This window comes from Anomaloglossus baeobatrachus, chromosome 2, assembly GCF_048569485.1.
Source record: "Anomaloglossus baeobatrachus isolate aAnoBae1 chromosome 2, aAnoBae1.hap1, whole genome shotgun sequence".
NCBI classification, from domain to species: Eukaryota; Metazoa; Chordata; class Amphibia; order Anura; family Aromobatidae; genus Anomaloglossus; species Anomaloglossus baeobatrachus.
In genome coordinates, this window is record NC_134354.1 from 336,475,354 (window position 1) to 336,498,406 (window position 23,053).

General features: G+C 46.3%; 1 protein-coding gene across 3 annotated transcripts in view; it reads right to left on the minus strand.

Annotated features, from left to right (window-relative positions):
- Nucleotides 1-23,053, minus strand: part of SCMH1 (Scm polycomb group protein homolog 1) — an 89,960-nt gene that overhangs the window by 64,474 nt on the left and 2,433 nt on the right. Inside the window, exons 2-3 of one of the 3 annotated variants that reach the window (XM_075335947.1) lie at nt 22,588-22,878; nt 17,293-17,349 (exon numbers count right to left, since the gene is read on the minus strand). In XM_075335947.1, coding sequence (XP_075192062.1) covers nt 17,293-17,349; nt 22,588-22,612 — 82 coding nt within the window. In that variant the 5' untranslated portion in view covers nt 22,613-22,878. Of the gene's footprint in view, nt 1-17,292; nt 17,353-22,587; nt 22,879-23,053 lie in introns of all 3 variants that reach the window. The other 2 variants (XM_075335946.1, XM_075335948.1) reach the window with 2 other exon arrangements.

Consider the following 23,053-nt stretch of genomic DNA (forward strand, 5'->3'; position numbering starts at 1 on the left):
GCAGTGGGGAACCTGTCCCTAGACTAGTGGAGAACCTCAAGGCTCAGCTAGTAAACCAGAGGCCGAGGTTACTTCGAGTACCGAAGTCACCACCGCACATAACCCGCTGAAAAGGTGAACACATAGGACCAAGGGACAAGGCAGGAAAGCCACCCATACAAAGAATCCGCGGACACCGGCTCAGGGCACTGTGTGTGAGGCAGGCGGGAGAGGCCAGCACAGGGAGAGGCCAGCACAGGAAGACGACCAGGGAAGGAACACAGAAAGGTGTACCGGGTGAACTATCCGGGGATCGGCTGGTAACCCATCAAAGCAGGACTCAGCACTCCGAGGGCAGCATCTGACGAGTCGTGGTAACCTGGAACTATCAACAGTGAGTAAAGAACTTGTGACTGCATCCCTGTGTTAGGCCTAAAACACACTTCCGCAAAAAAAACATACGTGTCTCACGGTCCGTTTTTCGGGTCCGTGTTCCGTTTTTTAGGGACGTTTCTCCGGTACGTATGGCATCCGTGTGATGGCGTATGCGAGCTGTGTGTGCACGTGTGGAATATCCATATTGACATAAAATACTTACGTGTGCTGTCCGTGTGCTGTCCGTTTATAAAGGCCCGCATTCTTACCCAATTAACATTGTTAATCATTCATCATGAGATCCTGGTGTTTTTGTTTGCCATCAATTGACCTGATAGATTGGTAACAAGTGTTTCAGATTTTGTGATTAAAAACGGACACGGACGATACGTGCTGAACACGGACATACTCCGTGTGCGGTCCGTGCAGGCACGGACCCATAGACTAAAGCGGGTCCGTACCTGCATGCTGCCGGCAAAAAACGGACATGTCGTCCGTGTAGAAAAGCGCACACACGTCCTTACAACACGGACACACGTTCCGTGTGATTTTACGTGTGTGTGCCATCTACCATTGAATAACATGGGTCTCCGTGTGCACACGTACAAAAAAACGGATGTGTGTTGCGGGTCTTACCCAGTTATTGTCTGCAACTCCGGCTCAGCCGCATCACCACCGACCCCAGGGGAACTGAATAGCAGTGGTGGCACCTATCTTGCCGCATACCACGGGTGGCGTCACTCATCTCCCCTTGTAAATAACATTTCCCCATTTTAAGAACACCACCACCAGGGTCACGGAGTCGGGCCAGCTGCCGTGACATCGCTAAGAACAGAACCGACCCGGTAACGAGTGCCCCATGGCCCTGGTGGGCGTGTCATTTATATGCACCCACACAGAAATATTACTCTCAGCACCCCCGTAGCAAATCTAGTTCTGATGGCTGAGCGCCATATAACCCTGCCCACACAACTGATTGACAGCTTTCTGTATACACAGGATAGGAAAAAGCTGCCAATCAGTGATTGGTTGAGATTATACAGAGTTCATGAATATAGAGGACTACCTGCCAGCAGATTTCCTATTCCTCTAGTGATAACCTTATGATGATAAAATAATGATATAAAGAGAAACGGTCAATTTTGTAATATAAACATAGTTGTAATGACAATATGATACTGATTAAATTTATTCCTTTGGTGAATCCACTTTGTTGTTCTTTTTTAATCATGATTTCGGTGCACAGTGCACAGGATTTCTCCTCCCCGTCTGTGATTCCCCGGTCCCTCCGCCTACCTCTTTTATATATATATATATAGATGATTTTGGTACTTGAAGTTTGCATTGTTTTATATGAGGGGTGCAGCACACATAGACACTAAATAGCTAACACTCCTCACTAGCTGGTAGCTTAGGAACAAGCTTGGTGGTGGAGATTTGGGTACAAGAGGCTGCAGCCACTATAGTTTTTTCAGAATACAGTTAGAGCCAGTACACATTGCCAGGAACACGTAGGGGAACCCTAAACCCTGCATGGGAATGGACTGACCTGAAGCCACGTATGGGATCTCTGAGGATGTGCACCCCGTCAGGCAGACGGAATGCCCTGCTGAGCACTGCCCCCTACCCTACCAGAAACCTAAAGCTATTGGCCGCAGGAGGAGTACGGAACTGGCTGTGTGTCCCCCATAAAGAAGATGGGTACAGAGGAGATCCTACAACATCATGAAGGATAGAGAGGATTGAAACTTGGGGATTGCTGGAGATTGTCACTCCAGTGGAATAGGGGAAATCAAACACTATTTTGTCAGCTTAATCAGCAAGATAGACTCTGACTGCAGTTACTGTCATCACACTTGGGGAAAACCACAGCACATCCCCACAGAGAGGGGACAATAACACAACAGCGTTAACCCCCGCACATCTACAGCCATGTGCCCTTCACTGTAATTGGAGCGCCAGGTGCCGGCCATGGCCCAACCACCCATGACACATGCTAGAGGATCCGACCCATGCCCGATGTCTTTTGTCACTGCACTCCATATGTCACGTGAATGACCTGCCTCCACTCAGCAGTGACCTTTCTTATTCACAGACCAGAAGCAAGAAGAGGGTCCGAGGAATCACAGACAGGGAGAAGACCCAATTAGTAGCAAACTTCAAATGCTGATTACAAAATAACTACAAAGTGGATTTCTTCACCAAAGGTATCAATGTAATCAGTATTACAGCACCTTTACATCCATGTCTTTGCTTTAAAAATCTTGGGTTCTCTTTAATAAAACCTACAGCAAGCAGCTCCATAAGTGGCAGATTGCTGGCATCAGGATCTCTCCCCCCACATTATGCTACTCTCAGATTATGTGGCAAAATCTAGGCATTACAGTTCGAATACTGCCATCCAAGCCCGATCTTAAGAAAAAACTGTTTGACATTGGAATAGGAAAAATCTAGTGGAGCCATTGTGGCATAGTCCTGTCAACTGGATCACAAAAGGGGCAAGATTTAGCAGCACTGTGCTTAGTGTCTCATTATTTGGTTTGTTGTGTGGACATTAATAGGGGTGCAGCTTAAATGTCTTTAATTTTGCATTTAAAGTATTGGCAAGAATCCGCTGACATTACTCTACAGTACATGTTACAATTTTAGCAAGGATATTGACAACTGAGGAGCCCCACGTAGCAACATGGGGACTGATGAGGCCCTGGAGTTTGGAAAATCCTGCTCTAGAGTAGACTTTATATGTTATTGGACAGCTAAAGCTTCGATGTTGTGCTAAAATAGTTTCCATGTGGCTGAAGTTTAAGGAAACGCATTAGGGAATTTCAAGTTCACAAAAGGAGAGCCTCCCCTAGGCCTGCCCTTTGGTGGACCCAATGTGTCTGTGTGTTACATGGACAGCCCAATAATGTAAATGGCCAAAATGTTCTTCAGCTCTTTACTGTGATCCTACAGAATTATTCAAAACTGGCTGCCACTCTATAGCACAAATTACAATAATCCCCAAAATGATTAGCACTCCACCCCACCTTGCGTGGTGCTCCAGGAATAGCTCACTAGACGTTTGTGTGGTCTCGGTATTCACATTCCTGATATTCCTGTACGTTTCAGCTCGTCCCGAGTTTTTACCAAGAGACTGATTATACAGACTCGGGAGGAGCTGAAATGTCCAGGAATAAAGAGACCACACAAACATTCATCTACTGAGTGCCGGTTTTTTTCTGATTGTGTAGCACAAATTACAACTGTTCATTGGAGTCTCATAACAAAAAATAATTGTGCATAGTGGACAACTCTTTGAAACAGGACTCATCACTTGCCATTGGTACGCATTTTTTACCTGTTAAAATGCCACTGTTGTCCTTAATCTGGCATTGTTTTGTTCCTACATATTGATGGCAAGTGACAAGTCCTCTGTAAAGGGAACCTGTCAAGTCAATAAACAGTATTAACCAGTAGATATGGGGTTAATAATGTGCAGGTTAATGGCATTGTAAATTCGTGTGAACACTACATTAAAAGCCCAGCTTCTGGGAGGAAATAGATTGTATTCCTCCAGGCAGCCTCTGGCTTTCAGTTATAGAGGCACAGCTTCAGTCACTGCTGTAACCATGCATCGGCACTGACTGACAGCAGCTCTGCAGTGATAAAACAGCTGTCAGTCATCAGCGGGGCGTGGTTACAGCCCCCACTCACTATGTAATGAGCAGTGACTGAAGCCGTGACGGCCACACTTCTATGACTGAAAGCTGGAAGCTGCTGAAATGAGTAAAGTTCATTTACCCCCTGGGAGCTGGGCTCTCAATGCGGCGGCCGCACGACTTTAGAACGTTAGTGACCTGCAGGTTAACCCCATATCCACATGTTAATACCATTTCTTGACATGACAGATTCCCTTTTACTACCATAAAGATGTCATCCATGCCGGATTATAAAAGAGAGGAGCATCAGGCTGCTCAATAGGTGGCTATAGGGATGGATTGGAGAAATCTCCAGACAAGGAGACACGTCACTGACTATTATTACAGTTTTAGTATATACTCACAGTCATATTCTACCAATAAAAGTTTACCATCTGCCCGGAAGTAAATCATTCAACATCCTAGATAACTACATATTTGCACTTTGTTAATAGATAACTGCAAAAAAAGAAATAAATACTAAAAAAATATAAATGCCCATTTAAATATCACACCTGTACCAAGCTTGCAATGACACTTCTACCCGCGGGCCCCTCACCTGCTATAGGCTATCTGCCCAAAAATATACAGAAATTGATATGTTTCTCAATCTGCTATCTGGGCACTGCGGTTTGATGGAGTTTCATTGATATTTCCTAAGTTAGTTAGGCATAATATAATTTATCAGTTGCTCGCTGCCAAACAATAGATGAAAGTACACAACATTCCTGTCCACATCTCGTTTTATCCACATCAGTGGCTCCGTCGGGGCGTTCGACGAAGCCCTGAAAAAAGGGGTTTAGGTGGATCTGGCGATGACTAGAATGAAACGGAGTCATTTTCGGTTGTGTCTGACCACCTTTTTGGTAGTATCCGCCATTTTGAGGTGGGCATAAATGCATAGTCAAGCGCGCTTTTGTGTCCACCTCTAAAAAGTGGACACTACAATTACAGTATATCACAATGGTAAGTATTCTGCAGCACTAGCTCACTTGGCTAATATTTTTCAATATCAGTGAGGAAAAAAGTAGAACTTAGTAAAGTTTTAAAATTTGACCAACTAAAATGTTACCTCAGTCTACGTCATGAAATCATGCCGAAACACAGCCAGAATAGTGTGTGCTAAATGATGTAACAAATGATAGTTACTGCTGTGAGCAATGCCACGCAATGTACCAGAGGATCACTGTGGAACTGTTCTGCAGCAACTGCGGCAGATCCCTATTTACAGTGATTGACATGTACCTCCTGCTTCTCTTATTTCGTTAACGCCAGATGGATAAAAGTATTGGGACATTTACAATTACACCTAGCTTTTATCACAGCCATTGTAAATCTGTAGGCATTCATATGGAGTTGGGGCCCCTTTTGCAGCTTCCACTCTTCTGGGTAGAGTGCCTACAAGATTCTGAAATATATATTTGTGGGAATTTTTGGCCTGGCTCACATTGTCCATCCCAGTTCATCCCAATGGTGTTTGATGTCATTGAAGTCCGGGGTGTGGTCAAGTTCTTCCATATTAAATCACATACCCATACCTTCAAAAAACTTGCATTATGTTCTGGAGCCCTGAAAAAAAAGGGACTTCCCCAAACTATTCCCACAAATGGGTAAGCAAACAAGTATCTAAATTTCTTGCAAAAGCATTAACAGTTTTTGTTTCCCTTTCCTTCCCCATAAATAACAACTATATTTCCATAATATACATAATAACTACTTATCCGTTCACTACCGAACCTTATAGTTGGCAAAATGCAGTCAGGCAGGTACTGTTCTCCTGCTATGCTATTCATCAAGCTCAAGGTCATCCATCAGACTGTCTGATAGATAAGCTGTCATACCACAGAACACATCCCAATTGTTCCAGAGTCCAGTGGAGGCATGCTTTATACCACTATATCCCACACTTTACATTGTGCTTGGTAGTTTAAGACTTGCATGTAGCTGCTCAGCCATGGAAACCCATGCCTATCACATGGAGTTTTTCACAAACTTTGACAACTGTCATGGTGGTGTTGGACACTGTTCAGATTGCAGATTCTGACACTCCACCCGTTGGTTTCTCTGGTGTCTGGGATCTACACAGGCAAACTCGGGCGTCGACCTGCTGTGTGCTGATACATAGGCAGGCTAGCAAGAGTTAATCTCTGCTGGTCTGTTTCCTCCTTTGGTCACATGTTGTGGTGAGGCTTATCACATCTGCTCCCCTCCTATTTATGCTGATTGAAACCTTCCACCCATGCCAGCTATAGGTTATTCAATGTTGGTCTGTGAGGTGTAATGTCCCAGACTTACTGGTGAAAGTGATGCTCTTTGCTTGGTGCTGTTGTGGAGTTGATCCCTGTTGTTTTATAGCTTCTTCCTGCTCTTCTTTTTCCTCCTAAACCTCTTATAGTCTTTACCTTTGTGTGTGTACGCAGTGTGACAGAATGTTGGTTTTCCCTAGTCTGTCTTTATCTGTGAGTTTCATCACACTCCTTTACTGTCCCTCCCTGGGTGGAGGGGGAGGCAGAATCAGATCAGGACTGGAAGGAGACTCGGGCCTCTCCACCATCAGGAGTATCCCTGATATTAGGGATTGCATAATGCTCCCAAGCTTCAGGGACAGCTTAGGAGCCTCAGTTCGCCACTATCCTATAGTCATCGTGACAATGTCATAAAAAGTTTTTCTGCTGATGATGCCAATGGAGGTTTGGAACTATGCAGTTATTGGGTCAGCAAACGGTAACTGCCTTTTATGCGCAAGTCACATCAATATTCAGTGACCCTGCTGTGTAACTTTACATGGTCTACCACTTCAATGTGCTATTATTAAAAAACAGAAGTGTTTATGAACAACAACAACGCAGCTAACAGCTGATGGTGGAATGAGGAAAGAAATGACTTGTTACAACAGTGTATGATGCAAATGCCACATCTGGCCGCACCATAATAGGTGGAAATTAACTAATAATTACAATCAATTCTTATTTCCACCAGTTAATGTGGATGTCATGCAGAGTGCTGCAGCGTGATAATGCCATTATACTACGTGACCTTTTGGTGCTTTTAGTGTATACAGATTGGATCTGTGTATGTAAATGCCTGCCATGAATAGAATAGCCCATTATGATCTGAAAACCTGGACATGCTGTATACTATCCTGGACAGGCCAAATAATAGCAGTTTCCATGCCGATTATGAGGCTATGCTATCACAATGAGTTTTTGCTAAGTTTATGGATTATGTAAATTAGGTCACTTGTGCTTTTTTTTTTTCTTACACGTTTTATCACATTTTTGACCCTGTGGTTTTTGGCTCTTGTTGGCATGTCATGTATTCAAGGAAGCTGCTTTGTTTTTGATATTTCCTGGTATTTGGCATTGACAAGTCTTTATTGATCTAGTCATGTGCAGTTTACGTGCATTTTTCACGTGTTTCCGCAACAGAAACGCACTAAAAGCGCATATGCGTTTTTTACATGTAGATTTTCACATCTAATATGGAAAATCTGCACATAAGACTCAGTGTACCAACAAGAGATATTAACATGTTGTGGATTTCCCACAGGTCAGTTTATGTTGCATAAAAAAGAAGCACAATGGGCATGAGATTTCGATAAATCCAATCCACTTTGCAGCATGAAAAGCCCACCAAAACCTCATTGTGGGCAAACAGTCTTAGCGACAGAATAATGGCAACTGACAACAGCAACAATTACAGTCATGGCCGAAAGTGTTGGCACCCTTAAAATCATTCCAGAAAATGAAGTATTTCTCTTAGAAAGTTATTGCAATTACACGTTTTGTTATACACATGTATTTCCTTTGTGAATTGGAACAACACAAAAAAAGCCAAATTTCACACAAAACTTCCAAAACAGGCAAAACAAAATTGTTGGTCCCTTTCCAAAATTGTGGGTGAACAATTTTGTTTCAAGTATGTGATGCTTGTTCAAATTCACCTGTGGCAAGTAACAGGTGTGGGCAATATGAAAATCATACCTGAAAAGTTAAAATTGGAGAAGTTGAATCAATCTTTGCATGGTGTGTCCATTTGTGCCACACTAAGCATGGAGAACAGAAAGAGGAGAATAGAATTGTCTAAGGACTTGAGAACTAAAATTGTTGAAAAATATCAACAATCTTAAGGTTACAAGTCCATCTCCAAAGAGCTTGATGTTCCTTTGTCCATGGCGGCAAACATAATCAAGTTTACAACCTGTGGCACTGTTGCTAATCACCTTGGATCAGTCCGGATAGTGGATACGCAGCCCCAAGCAAGTCCCAAAGAAAGTCAAGCTTTCCTGCAAGCTCAGGGTGCATCAGTGTCAGTGCAAACTACCGTATCTATTGATGTTTTAATAAAATGCTGTGGTAGGAGACACAAGAGGACCCCACTGCAAACAGAGACATAAATAGCTAGACTGCAGTTTGCCAAAATATATGAGAGAAAGCCAAAATTCTCATGGGAAAGTATCTTGTGGCAGATTAGGCCAAGATAGAGCTTTTTGGTAAAGCACAACCTTTTAAGCGGGCTTTACACGCAACGATATAGCTAACGATATGTCGTCGGGGGTCACGAAATTCGTGACGCACATCCGGCGCCGTTAGCGACGTTGTTGCGTGTGACACCTATGAGCGAGTGTTAATGATCAAAAAAACTCACCTAATCGTTGATCGTTGACACGTCGTTCATTTTCAAAAAATCGTTGCTGGTGCTGGACGCAGGTTGTTTGTTGTTCCTGAGGCAGCACACATCGCTACGTGTGACAGACACGTCAGGAACGACGAACAACACCGTACCTGCGTCCTCCGGCAAAGAGGTGGGCGTGACTTTTATGCAGCTGCTCTCCGCCCCTCCGCTTCTATTGGACGCCTGCTGTGTGACGTCGCTGTGACGCCGCACGAACCTCCCCCTTAGAAAAGAGGCTGTTCGCCGGCCACAGCGATGTCGTTAGGAAGGTAAGTATGTGTGACGGGTACTAGCGATTTTGTGCGCCACGGTCAGCGATTTGCCCGTGACGCACAAACGTCAGGGGGCGGGTGCTTTCACGAGCGACATCGCTAGCGATGTCGCTGCGTGTAAAGCAGCCTTTACTGTTTACCAAAAATGGAATGAGGCCTACAAAGAAAAGAACACAGCACCAACAGTCAAATATGGAGGAAGTTCAAAGATGGTTTGGGTTGTTTTGATGCCTTTGGCACTGGATGTCTTGAATGTGTGCAAGACAACATGAAATCTGAAGATTACCAAAGGATTTGGGCTCACAATGTCATGCCAAGTGTCAGAAAGCTGCGTTTGCGTCTTTGTCCTGCTGGAGAACCCATGACCTATGACCCCTAACATATGTCAAGAAGAACACAGAAATGGATGGAATCAAAGCGCCGGAAAATACTGAAGTAGTAGCAATGAGTCCAGATCTAAATCCCATTGAACACCTGTGGAGAGAGTTTGCTAAAATGTACGTGAGAAAGCCAAAAATTCTTTCTGGGAAATAGTCTTTTGGACAGATGAGACCAAGATAGAGCTTTTTGGTAAAGCACATCAATCTAGTTTTACCAAAATTAGAATGAGGCCTACAAAGAAAAGAATACAGTAACTACAGTTAAATGTGGTGGAGTTTCAAAGATGTTTTGGGGTTGTTTTCCTGCCTCTGGCACTGGTTGCCTTGACTGTGTGCATAATATCATGAAACCTAAAGATTACAAAAGGTTTTTGGGTTGGAATCTAGTGCCCAGAGTCAGAAAGCTGGGTTTGCATCCTAGATTATGGGTCTTCCAGCAGGACAATGACCTCAAACATACTTCAAGAAGCACTAAGAAATTGATAGAAACAAAGTGCTGGAGAGTTCAGAAGTGGCAGCAATGAGTCTGGATCTCAATCCCATTGAACACCTATGGAGAGAACTTAAAATTGCTGTTGGGAGAAGGCGTCCTTCAAATCTGAGAGATCTGGAGTAATTTGCAAAAGAAGAGTTGTGCGAAATTCCAGTTGAGTGAAGCTTGTTGATGGAAGCAATTGATTTCAGTTATTTATTCTAAAGGGTGTTGAGGGTGCCAACTTTTTTTCTCTGACCTATTTTTAGAGTTTTGTGTGAAATTATATAAAATTTTCCTTGTTTCTCTCATATTTTTTGTGTTGTTCCAATACACACAAAGGAAATAAACATGTGTATAACAAAGAAGGGAATTTTGTTTACTTACCGTAAATTCCTTTTCTTCTAGCTCCAATTGGGAGACCCAGACAATTGGGTGTATAGCTACTGCCTCCGGAGGCCACACAAAGTATTACACTTAAAAGTGTAAGGCCCCTCCCCTTCTGGCTATACACCCCCCCGTGGGATCACGGGCTCCTCAGTTTTAGTGCAAAAGCAAGAAGGAGGAAAGCCAATAACTGTTTTAAATACAAATTCAACCCGAGAAACAGCCTCGGAGAACTGAACTGTTCAACATGAACAACATGTGCACCCGAAAAAAACAAACTTCCTAAGAAAACAGGGCGGGTGCTGGGTCTCCCAATTGGAGCTAGAAGAAAAGGAATTTACGGTAAGTAAACAAAATTCCCTTCTTCTTTGTCGCTCCTAATTGGGAGACCCAGACAATTGGGACGTCCAAAAGCAGTCCCTGGGTGGGTAAAAGAATACCTCGTGATAGGGCCGTCAAACAGCCCTTTCCTACAGGTGAGCCACCGCCGCCTGAAGGACTTGTCTACCTAGGCCGGCATCCGCCGAAGCGTAGGTATGCACCTGATAATGCTTGGTAAAAGTGTGCAGACTCGACCAGGTAGCCGCCTGGCACACCTGCTGAGCCGTAGCCTGGTGCCGTAATGCCCAGGACGCACCCACGGCTCTGGTAGAATAGGCCTTCAGCCCTGATGGAATCGGAAGCCCAGCCGAACGGTAGGTGTGAAGAATTGGTTCCTTGATCCACCGCGCAAGGGTGGATTTGGAAGCTTGCGACCCTTTACGCTGACCAGCGACAAGGACAAAGAGTGCATCCGAGCGGCGCAGAGACGCCGTGCGGGAAATGTAGATCCTGAGTGCTCTCACCAGATCCAATAAATGCAAACCCTTTTCAAATTGGTGAACTGGATGCGGACACAAAGACGGTAAAGTGATATCTTGATTGAGATGAAAGGAAGATACCACCTTGGGAAGAAATTCTGGAATTGGACGCAGAACTACCTTGTCCTGGTGAAACACCAGGAATGGAGATCTGCATGATAACGCCGCCAGCTCGGACACTCTCCGAAGAGACGTGACCGCCACTAGAAAGGCCACTTTCTGTGAAAGACGAGAAAGGGAAACCTCCTTCATAGGCTCGAAAGGCGGCTTCTGGAGAGCAATTAGAACCTTGTTCAGGTCCCAGGGCTCCAACGGCCGCTTGTAACGGGGGACGATATGACAAACCCCTTGCAGGAACGTGCGTACCTGAGGAAGTCGCGCCAGGCGTTTCTGAAAAAATACGGATAGCGCGGAGACTTGACCTTTAAGGGAGCCAAGCGACAAACCTTTTTCCAACCCAGACCGCAGGAAGGAAAGAAAAGTAGGCAATGCAAAAGGCCAGGGAGAAACTCCCTGAGCAGAGCACCAAGATAGAAATATCCTCCACGTCCTGTGGTAGATCTTGGCGGAGGATGGCTTCCTAGCCTGTCTCATGGTGGCAACCACTTCATGAGATAAACCTGAGGCCGCTAGGATCCAGGACTCAATGGCCACACAGTCAGGTTCAGGGCCGCAGAATTCAGATGGAAAAACGGCCCTTGAGACAGCAAGTCTGGACGGTCTGGTAGTGCCCACGGATGGCCTACCGTGAGGTGCCACAGATCCGGGTACCACGACCTCCTTGGCCAGTCTGGAGCGACGAGAATGGCGCGGCGGCAGTCGGACCTGATTTTGTGGAGCACTCTGGGCAACAATGCCAGAGGTGGGAACACATACGGTAGCCGGAACTGCGACCAATCTTGAACTAAGGCGTCTGCCGCCAGAGCTCGGAGATCGTGAGACCGTGCCATGAAAACCGGGACTTTGTTGTTGTGCCGTGACGCCATCAGGTCGACGTCCGGCATCCCCCAGCGGCGACAGATCTCCTGAAACACGTCCGGTTGAAGGGACCATTCCCCTGCGTCCATGCCCTGGCGACTGAGAAAGTCTGCTTCCCAGTTTTCTACGCCTGGGATGTGGACTGCGGATATGGTGGATGCCGTGTCTTCCACCCACGTCAGAATCCGCCGGACTTCCTGGAAGGCTTGCCGACTGCGTGTTCCCCCTTGGTGGTTGATGTATGCCACCGCTGTGGAGTTGTCCGACTGAATTCGGATCTGCTTGCCTTCCAGCCACTGTTGGAAGGCTTGTAGGGCAAGATAGACTGCTCTGATTTCCAGAACATTGATCTGAAGGGTGGACTCTTTCCAAGTCCACGTACCTTGAGCCCTGTGGTGGAGAAACACTGCTCCCCACCCTGATAGACTCGCATCTGTCGTGACCACCGCCCAGGATGGGGGTAGGAACGACTTTCCTTTTGACAATGAGGTGGGAAGAAGCCACCACCGGAGAGATTCCTTGGCTGCCTGAGAGAGGGAGACCTCCCTGTCGAGGGACGTCGACTTCCCGTCCCATTGGCGGAGAATGTCCCATTGTAATGGACGCAGATGAAACTGCGCAAAAGGAACTGCTTCCATTGCTGCTACCATCTTCCCTAGGAAGTGCATGAGGCGCCTCAAGGGGTGCGACTGGCCCTGCAGGAAAGATTGCACCCCTGTCTGTAGCGAGCACTGTTTGTCCAGTGGAAGTTTCACTATCGCTGAGAGAGTATGAAACTCCATGCCAAGATATATTAGTGATTGGGTCGGGGTTAGATTTGACTTTGAAAAGTTGATGATCCACCCGAAACTCTGGAGAGTCTTCAGTGCCACGTTCAGGCTGTGTTGGCATGCCTCTTGAGAGGGTGCCTTGATAAGTAGATCGTCTAAATACGGGATCACAGAGTGACCTTGCGAGTGCAGGACTGCTACTACTGCTGCCATGACCTTGGTGAAGACCCGAGGGGCTGTCGCCAGCCCGAAAGGTAGAGCTACGAACTGCAGGTGTTCGCTTCCTATAACGAAGCGTAGAAAACGCTGATGCTCTGGTGCAATCGGCACGTGGAGATAAGCATCCTTGATGTCTATTGATGCTAGGAAATCTCCTTGAGACATTGAGGCGATAACGGAGCGGAGAGATTCCATCCGGAACCTCCTGGTTTTTACGTGTTTGTTGAGCAGCTTTAGATCCAGGACGGGACGGAACGACCCGTCTTTCTTTGGCACCACAAACAAATTGGAGTAAAAACCGTTGCCTTGTTCCTGAAGAGGAACGGAAGTCACCACTCCTTCCGCCTTTAGAGCGGACACCGCTTGCAGCAGAGCATCGGCTCGGTCGGGCGGTGGAGAAGTTCTGAAGAAACGAGTTGGAGGACGAGAGCTGAACTCTATCCTGTACCCGTGAGACAGAATGTCTCTCACCCAACGGTCTTTGACCTGTGACAGCCAAATGTCGCCAAAGCGGGAGAGCCTGCCACCGACCGAGGATGCGGAGAGAGGAGACTGAAAGTCATGAGGAAGCCGTCTTGGTAACGGTTCTTCCGGCTGGCTTTTTTGGGCGTGATTGAGTCCGCCAAGAATCTGAGCTCCTCTGATCCTTTTGAGTCCTTTTGGACGAGTAGAATTGGGACCTGCCTGAGCCTCGAAAGGACCGAAAACCAGACTGTCCCCTCCTCTGTTGGGGTTTGTTTTGTCTGGGTTGCGGTAAGGCTGAATCCTTACCCTTGGAGTGTTTAATGATTTCATCCAAACGCTCACCAAACAATCGGTCACGAGAAAAAGGCAAACTGGTTAAGCACTTCTTGGAAGAAGAATCTGCCTTCCATTCTCTCAACCACAGGGCTCTGCGTAAAACCACGGAGTTGGCTGACGCCACCGCCGTACGGCTCGTAGAGTCTAGGACAGCATTAATCGCGTAAGACGCGAATGCAGACATTTGAGAGGTCAATGGTGCCACCTGCGGAGCAGATGTACGTGTGACCGTGTCGACCTGTGTAAGGCCAGCTGAAATAGCTTGGAGTGCCCATACGGCTGCGAATGCTGGCGCCAACGACGCTCCAATAGCTTCATAGATGGATTTTAACCAGAGCTCCATCTGTCTGTCAGTGGCATCTTTAAGTGCCGCCCCATCTTCCACTGCAACTAGAGATCTGGCTGCAAGCCTGGAGATTGGAGGGTCCACCTTGGGACACTGTGTCCAGCCCTTGACCACGTCAGGGGGAAAAGGATAGCGCGTATCTTTAAGCCGTTTGGAGAAACGCTTATCTGGATAAGCGTGGTGTTTCTGGATTGCGTCTCTAAAGTCAGAGTGGTCCAGAAAAGTGCTTAATTTACGCTTGGGATACCTGAAATGGAATTTCTCCTGCTGTGAAGCTGCCTCCTCCGCAGGAGGAGCTTGTGGAGAAATATCTAACATCTTATTGATGGACGCTATAAGATCATTCACTATGGCGTCACCATCCGGGGTATCTAGATTGAGAGCGGCCCCAGTATCAGAATCCTGATCAGTTACATCCGCCTCATCACACAGAGAGTCGTCCCGCTGGGACCCTGACCAGTGTGATGAAGTTGAGGGTCGCTCATAGCGAGCCCGCTTAGGTTGTCTGGGACTGTCGTCCGAGTCAGAGCCGTCACCCTGGGGTGCATGTGACACCCCCGGAGCTAGGAAGTGTTCCAGCTGAGGGGGACCAGGGGGAAATGTACCAACAGTGCCCATGGTCTGAGTTACTGGTCTAGACTGCAATGTTTCAAGAATTTTAGACATAGTCATAGACAATCTGTCAGCAAAAGCTGCAAACTCCGTCCCTGTCACCTGGACAGCATTCACAGGTGGTTCTCCCTGGGTCACCTCTAGCAGAGGCCCCAACTGAGCAATTGCCACAGGGGCCGAGCACTGCACACAATGGGGGTCAGTGGAACCTGCCGGTAGAGCAGCCCCACATGCGGTACAGGCAGCACATAAAGTCCGTGCCTTGGCACTTTTGCTTTTTGCGGACGACATGCTGTTGTCTTCTTGAGAAATCTAAGGAGGGTATATAGCAGAAAATCACCAGCGACCGTACAGTGTAAAGTATTGCCAGCACAAAATACAAAGTACACTATGGCACAAGTGGGGGAGAGCCCTTGAGGGCTGCTTACCGCCCGCTGAAAAGCGGGTGTGAGGTCGTAGAATCCCTTGTCTGGGTCTCCCAGCCTCCCCTCTGCAGCTCAGCGTGCAGGCAGGAATGGCTGCCGGTGTCCTGTGAAGAGGGGCGGACCGTGGGCGTGCCACAAACAAAAGTGCGGGAAACTGCGTCCCACTGTGCCTAGTGTGAGGGCTGGAGTATGTAAAACAGACTCCAGCTCTTAGCGCTGCTGGTCTGTACAGCGTCCCGCCCTCCTCCTGACTGGCAGGTCTGGGGGCGGGAACGATACGAACTAGGCCGCAAAAGCCGGGGACTGTAGTAATCTAGCGCGGCCGTCATATATGCACGGCCAGCGCGGAAGTCCCCGGCGCACCACAAATCCCAGCCGCGACGCAGTAAACACTGACCCCAGCGGCCGGATCGGCCGATCGTACTAAGTCTCCTCACTCAGCAGAGCTGTAGTGAGTAACGGCACAAGCGCAGCAGCGCTGTTTACCCCGGCGCACTAACACACCCAGCAATGCTGCAGTGTGCGTGCGGTAAGCACGGGGACACGGAGTACCTTAATGAAGCAGGGTCCTGTCCCTGAGGAAACTCCGCTTCGTATCCAGCAGATCCTCCAGGGGCTGTGGATGGAGCACGGTCTCAGTGCCCGGAGACCGGTCAAGTCCCACTTCACCCAGAGCCCTAATGGGGATGGGGAAGGAATCAGCATGTGGGCTCCAGACTCCGTACCCGCAATGGGTACCTCAACCTTAACAAACACCGCCGACCGCAAGTGGGGTGAGAAGGGAGCATGCTGGGGGCCCCCGTATGGGCCCTCTTTTCTTCCATCCGACATAGTCAGCAGCTGCTGCTGACTAAACAGTGGAGCTATGCGTGCATGTCTGACCTCCTTCGCACAAAGCATAAAACTGAGGAGCCCGTGATCCCACGGGGGGGTGTATAGCCAGAAGGGGAGGGGCCTTACACTTTTAAGTGTAATACTTTGTGTGGCCTCCGGAGGCAGTAGCTATACACCCAATTGTCTGGGTCTCCCAATTAGGAGCGACAAAGAAATATGTGTAACTGCAAACATTTTCCTGGAGAAATGCAGCTAGAACTTTCTAGTATCTGTTACAGTCCACGAGGAAGTTTACTTGTCCATTCTTAGAGGACCACTGTTCAGCAAATAAGTCAATGGGATTGTGAAATGTGGCAACGGTCTACTGTCTGTTTTTCACTAATAGGAAAAGTTTGAGAAACCTTCATCTTTTTTTTACTTATGAAAACGTTAATGTGAAACTGATGATTAAAAACGGAGGAAAGATGCAAATCGATCAATTTTTTATTTTTTTTTTCTACAGTGTTTTTTGAATATTTGGCTTTTTTTCTGCTTTTAATTGTCATGTTCCTTTTTTACAAGCTCAAATAAACACATGGGAAAAAACAGCACTATGGGCACTATGGGTCAGTTTTCCCGTTGAAATCAAGCTGAAGCTTATTCAGGGAGTAGTTGGAGTGTTTTATTTAGCGTACTCCAGCAGTAAGAAACCCACAAAAAATAAATTGCTAACATATTGGCTAAATTGTAGCTCTGGGGTTCAAATCCCACTAATGACTACATCTGCAAGGAGTTTGTATGTTCTCCCCATGTTTGTGTGGGTTTCCTCCGGGTACTCCGGTTTCCTCCCATACTCCAAAGACCTACAGATAGAGAATTTAGATTGTGAATCCCAATGGGGACAGTGATGACATCTGTAAAGCACTCGGGTACTATATATGCTTCTATTTCCATTTAACGTTGTCACAATAGATGGTAAAATGACCGGCACCATATTTGCCATGCTTTTAATGCAATTTCCTAATACATGTAAATCCCCTTCAATTAAAGGGGTAGTACAGGATTAAAAAAACATGGCTGCTTCCTTCCAGAAATAGTAACACTCAGTTTGTGTGTGCTATTGCTGCTCAGACCCATCCACTTATATAGAGCTGAACTGCAATACCTGACACATCCCATAGACAGATGTGGCGCTGTTTGTAGAAGAAACTCTATTTAGTAGATAACAGCAGACAGTGTTGAACTATACCTTGATGTGTGCGCATGTCCGCCGGACGGCCATGTCTCCTACCATCCTTCCATTCTGCTGCTAAAATAAAATGAGATAGTGACTGAATCTCTTGTTAAACGCTGCGTGCCACATGTGCGTGATAGGTATGCACAGCTTATTACGCGGGGGTCACCAGCGAGCGGTCTGGCCTGTCTATGCAGTCGGTATCAGCTGTGGATACCAGGAAAGCAGCATCTCGACAGTCATTGTTCCTTTAGCGTCACAGCGTTTCATGGCCATGTAATGCATAGATGTCCCTTAGAGGAACTCTGTCAGCAGGTTTATGCTTCCCAATCCTAGAGCAATGTGACGTACGGATAAAGAGCCTGACTCTAGCACTGTGTCACTGTGCGGCTTGCTGTAGCTTTGATAATATCACTGTATAAAATCCCACAATGTCTCCCTACTATTTCATCTTTCTTCTCTGCGAGATTCCTAAAGCTTAATATGGACAAAACAGAATTCATCATCTTTCCTCCTCCTCACTCAACCCCTCCAACAAGCCTATCCATCAAAGTTGATGGCTGCTCAATCTCCCCAGTCTCACAAGCTCGTTGCCTTGGACTAACACTCGCCTCTGCTGTATCCTTCAAGCCACACATCCAAGCCCTTTTCACCTCATGCCGACTAAAACTTAAAAATATCTCCCGTGCTTTCCTTAACCAAGCATCAGCAAAAACACCAGTGCATGCCCTCATCATCTACCGCCTCGACTACTGCAACCTCCTGCTCTGTGGCCTCCCTTCCAACACTCTTGCACCCCTCCAATCTATCCTAAACTCTGCGACCCAATTAATCCACCTGTCCCCTCACAATTCCCTGGCCTCGCCACTCTGTCAGTCCCTTTATTGGCTTCCCATTGCCCAAAGACTCCAGTTCAAAACATTAACCATGACATACAAAGCCATCCACAACCTGTCTCCTTCTTACATATGTGACCTAATCACCTGGTACCTACCTGCAAGCAACCTCAGATCCTCACAAGATCTCCTTCTCTACTCCTCTCTTATCTCCTCTTCCCACAATCACATACAAGATTTTTCCCGTGCCTCCCCCATACTCTGGAACGCTCTACCCAGCATATCAGACTCTCGCCTACTGTAGAAAGCTTGAAAAGGAACCTGAAGACCACCTCTTCCAACAAGCCTACAACCTACAATAACCCTCAGTCTAGTACACCACTGCGCAACCAGCTCTGTCCTCACCTATTGTACCCTCACCCATCCCCTGTAGACTGTGAGCCCTCGCGGGCAGGGTCCTGTCTCCTCCTGTACCAGTCTGTTTTGTACTGTTAATGACTGTTGTACTTGTTTTTTATGTACACCCTTTTCACTTGTAAAGCGCCATGGAATAAATGGCGCTATAATAATAATATTAATAATAATAATAATAATAATAATAATGTGCTGCTGCAGCTCTGCTATTCCTCTTTTAGTATAAGATTTATCGTGCAATGAAGAAGGACTTTTATTCGCTTTTGTCTGGAACCATGGAGCTGTATCTTTAATGACGTAATAAATGCAAATTCTTCTTTCTTCACAGTATAGGTTATTCATCTCCTAGTGAGTCCTATCAATGATGATCTCTCTCTAAGACCCCATTCAGAGGTCTGTTTCTCACATACTTGTTCTATGATTTTCACTGATAGATCACGTATCCACTATCGTCTGTGTGGTCAGTTGTTTTTACAGACGGAGGGTCAGATTCCTCAAGGAGTTTCTGACAGTTTTCCTTGAAATTTTGCAACATTTTGCCATTTTTGCAGAGTTACTGGCAATCTACATAAAAAGTAGTGGCACTGGGATAGAGCATGCGAAGCCAACAGTGTAATTCATCAAAATGAACAACACGTTAGTGGTGTAAATTTCATCAGGAATGTACTGCAGTTGTAAGGTGCGCCTAAAGGCCGCTTTACACGCTGCGACATCGCTCAAGCGATCTCGTTGGGGTCACAGAATTTGTGACGCACATCCGGTCGCTTTAGCGATGTCTTTGCGTGTGACACCTATGAGTGATTTTGAATCGTCGCAAAAACGGTCAAAATCGCTCATCGGTGATATGCCCCCCTATTCTCGAATATCGCTGCTGCTCGGTGTATGAAGTAGTTCGTAGCTCCTGCTTCAGCACACATCGCTATGTGTGACACCACAGGAACGAGGAACCTCACCTTACCTGCGTCCACCCGCAATGAGGAATGAAGGAGGTGGACGGGATGTTACGTCCTGCTCATCTCCGCCCCTCCGCTTCTATTGGGCGGCAGTTCGGTGACGCTGCTGTGACGTCGCTGTGACGCTGAACGAACCGCCCCCTTAGAAAGGAGGCAGTTCGCCGGTCACAGTGACGTTGCTAGGCAGGTAAGTAGTGTGATGGGTCCGCACAATGCTGTGCGCCACGGGCAGCGATTTGCCCGTGTCGCACAACCGATGGGGGCGGGTACGCACGCTAGCGATATCGGTCACGATATCGCAGTGTGTAAAGCGGCTCTAACTCTAAAGGTACCGTCACACATAACGAGATAGCTAGCGAGATCGCAGCTGAGTCACGGTTTCTGTGACGAAGTAGCGATCCCGTTAGCGATCTCGTTATGTGTAACATCTACCAGCTATCAGACCCCTGCTGTGAGATCGCTAGTCGTTGCAGAATGGTCCAAGCCATTTTCTTCAAAGGCGATGTCTTGCTGGGCAGGACATCGCTGTGTTTGACACTGTGTGACAGGGTCACAGTGACTGCTGAGATCGTTATACAGGTCGCTACTGCGATCTGTATCGTTCCTACATCGTTGGTAAGGTCTGACTGTGTGACATCTCACCTGCGACCTCCCAGCGACTTACTAGCGATCCCTATCAGGTCGCATCGTTTTCGGGATCGCTGGTAAGTCGTTGTGTGTGACTGGGCCTTAAGGGAATCCATCCACACCTTTATATCTTCTATCTGTTGATGCATTCCTGAGCAAATAGCATTTTAATTTCCATGCAAATAAGGCAGTAAGTGCTCTGGGTCTGACAAAGCACTTAGCAAGTCCCTGCCTCCAAGCATGTTTACCCGCCCACCAACACCAGCCTCTAGAGTTTGCTAGTGCACTGTCTGATTTTCTTGCCTTGCACCTGATGTCACAAACAGTGAGCCATCAATCAAGCTGATGAAGTTGGGTCTGGGTGGTGAAACAACCAAGGGGGAAGCAGAGGCTCAAGAAGGGCTTGTCACTCTAAGAGCACTAAAAACATAATTTACATATATATTATGTATTAAAATACTAATTACTTAGGAATGTAGCAACAGGTAGAAGATATCAAGGTGTCAATGGTGTTGCATTTCAAAGACCGGTAGCTACAGTCATATGAAAAAGTTTGGGCACCCCTATTAATGTTAACAATTTGGGTTTTTGCAACAGCTATTTCAGTTTCATATATCTAATAACTGATGGACTGAGTAATATTTCTAGATTGAAATGAGGTTTATTGTACTAACAGAAAATGTGCAATCCGCATTTAAACAAAATTTGGCCGGTGCAAAAGTATGGGCACCTCAACATAAAAGTGACATAAATATTTTGTACATCTTCCTTTTGGAAAAATAACAGCCTCTAGTCGCTTCCTGTAGCTTTTAATGAGTTCCTGGATCCTGGATGAAGGTATATTTGACCATTTCTGCTTACAAAACAATTCCAGTTCAGTTAAGTTTGATGGTCGCCGAGCATGGATAGCACGCTTCAAATCATCCCACAGATTTTCAATGATATTCAGGTCTGGGGACTGGGATGGCCATTCCAGAACATTGTAATTGTTCCTCTGCATGAATGCCGGAGTAGATTTGGAGCGGTGTTTTGGATCATTGTCTTGCTGAAATATCCATCCCCTGCGTAACTTCAACTTCGTCACTGATTCTTGAACGTTATTGTCAAGAATCTGCTGATACTGAGTTGAATCCATGCGACCCTCAACTTTAACAAGATTCCCAGTGCCGGCATTGGCCACACAGCCCCAAAGCATGATGGAACCTCCACCAAATTTTACTGTGGGTAGCAAGTGCTTTTCTTGGAATGCCGTGTTTTTTGGCCTCCATGCATAACGCCTTTTTGTATGACCAAACAACTCAATCTTTGTTTCATCAGTCCACAGGACCTTCTTCCAAAATGTAACTGGCTTGCCCAAATGTGCTTTTGCATACCTCAGGTGACTCTGTTTGTGGCGTGCTTGCAGAAACGGCTTCTTTCGCATCACTCTCCCATACAGCTTCTCCTTGTGCAACGTGCGCTGTATTGTTGACCGATGCACATTGACACCATCTGCAGCAAGATGAAGCTGCAGGTCTTTGGAGGCGGTCTGTGGATTGTCCTTGATTGTTCTCACCATTCTTCTTCTCTGCCTTTCTGATATTTTTCTTGGCCTGCCACTTTTGGGCTTAACAAGAACTGTACCTGTGTTCTTCCATTTCCTTACTATGTTCCTCACAGTGGAAACTGACAGTTTAAATCTCTGAGACAACTTTTTGTATCCTTCCCCTGAACAACTATGTTGAATAATCTTTGTTTTCAGATCATTTGAGAGTTGTTTTGAGGAGCCCATGATGCCACTCTTCATAGGCGATTCAAATAGGAGAACAACTTGCAGGTGGCCACCTTAAATACCTTTTCTCATGATTGGATACACCTGCCTATGAAGTTCAAAGCTCAATGAGGTTACAAAACCAATTTAGTGGTTTAGTAAGTCAGTAAAAAGTAGTTAGGAGTGTTCAAATCAAGAAATTGATAAGGGTGCCCATACTTTTTGCACCGGTCAAATTTTGTTTAAATGCGAATTGCACATTTTCTGTTAGTACAATAAACCTCATTTCGATCCAGAAATATTACTCAGTCCATCAGTTATTAGATATATGAAACTGAAATAGCTGTTGCAAAAACCCAAATTGTTATAAAGAAAAAAGGTTAACATTAATAGGGGTGCCCAAACTTTTTCATATGACTGTATATACCATAAATGCAGGGTGGGGTGTGGGGGTGTTGATCTTATGAATATTTTCCCTGTACTGGTGTGTGCCTCTTAATGAATTAGGCACTCCTTACTCCAGCGGTTCTGTTTATTAAGACTGGCGCACAAAACAACCCAAAAACAGAAGCAGATCTGTTTAGCATCCGAGTGACGGAATTTGGGTGTGTGTCAGTGTATACCATAATGTTAGCAGTTTGTTTAAAGGGCATGTACAATGTTTCAATTTATACACAGAGCATTTTATAACAAGTATAACCACAAAACACCAATTATTAGAAATAATTACCCCTGAGATGTCCAGGTTTCCTCATGACTCCAAGAGCAGGGCAATACTGTAAAGGCAGCGCTACTATTCTCCAGGCTGGCGACACACAAATGTGGTGTACACTATGGGTCTGCAAACAGTAAGGACCAAGACCAAGGTTGCAGGAACACGAGACAGGGCCCCTCTGTTACATTTCCATGGAGTTCCTCAGCTTCATCAGTGGTCCAGCAGGCAGCCAATGTAGATCTCTGGGGCAGCGGACTATGCAGTGTAAAGGTAGGATGGAGAAAGCAAAGGGGTACGGGATCCAGACTATAAGAAATAAGAGGAAGATGTTGAAAATATAAATACATTGCACATCCATGCCACGAACAGTAGCCATAATGTAGTATACGAGTTATATGCTCCTCATGAGCCTGTTTCATATGGCTCTTTCCTACCCTGTGAATGACACAGGTAGTAATTCCTACAAGCAGGTACCAGTAAG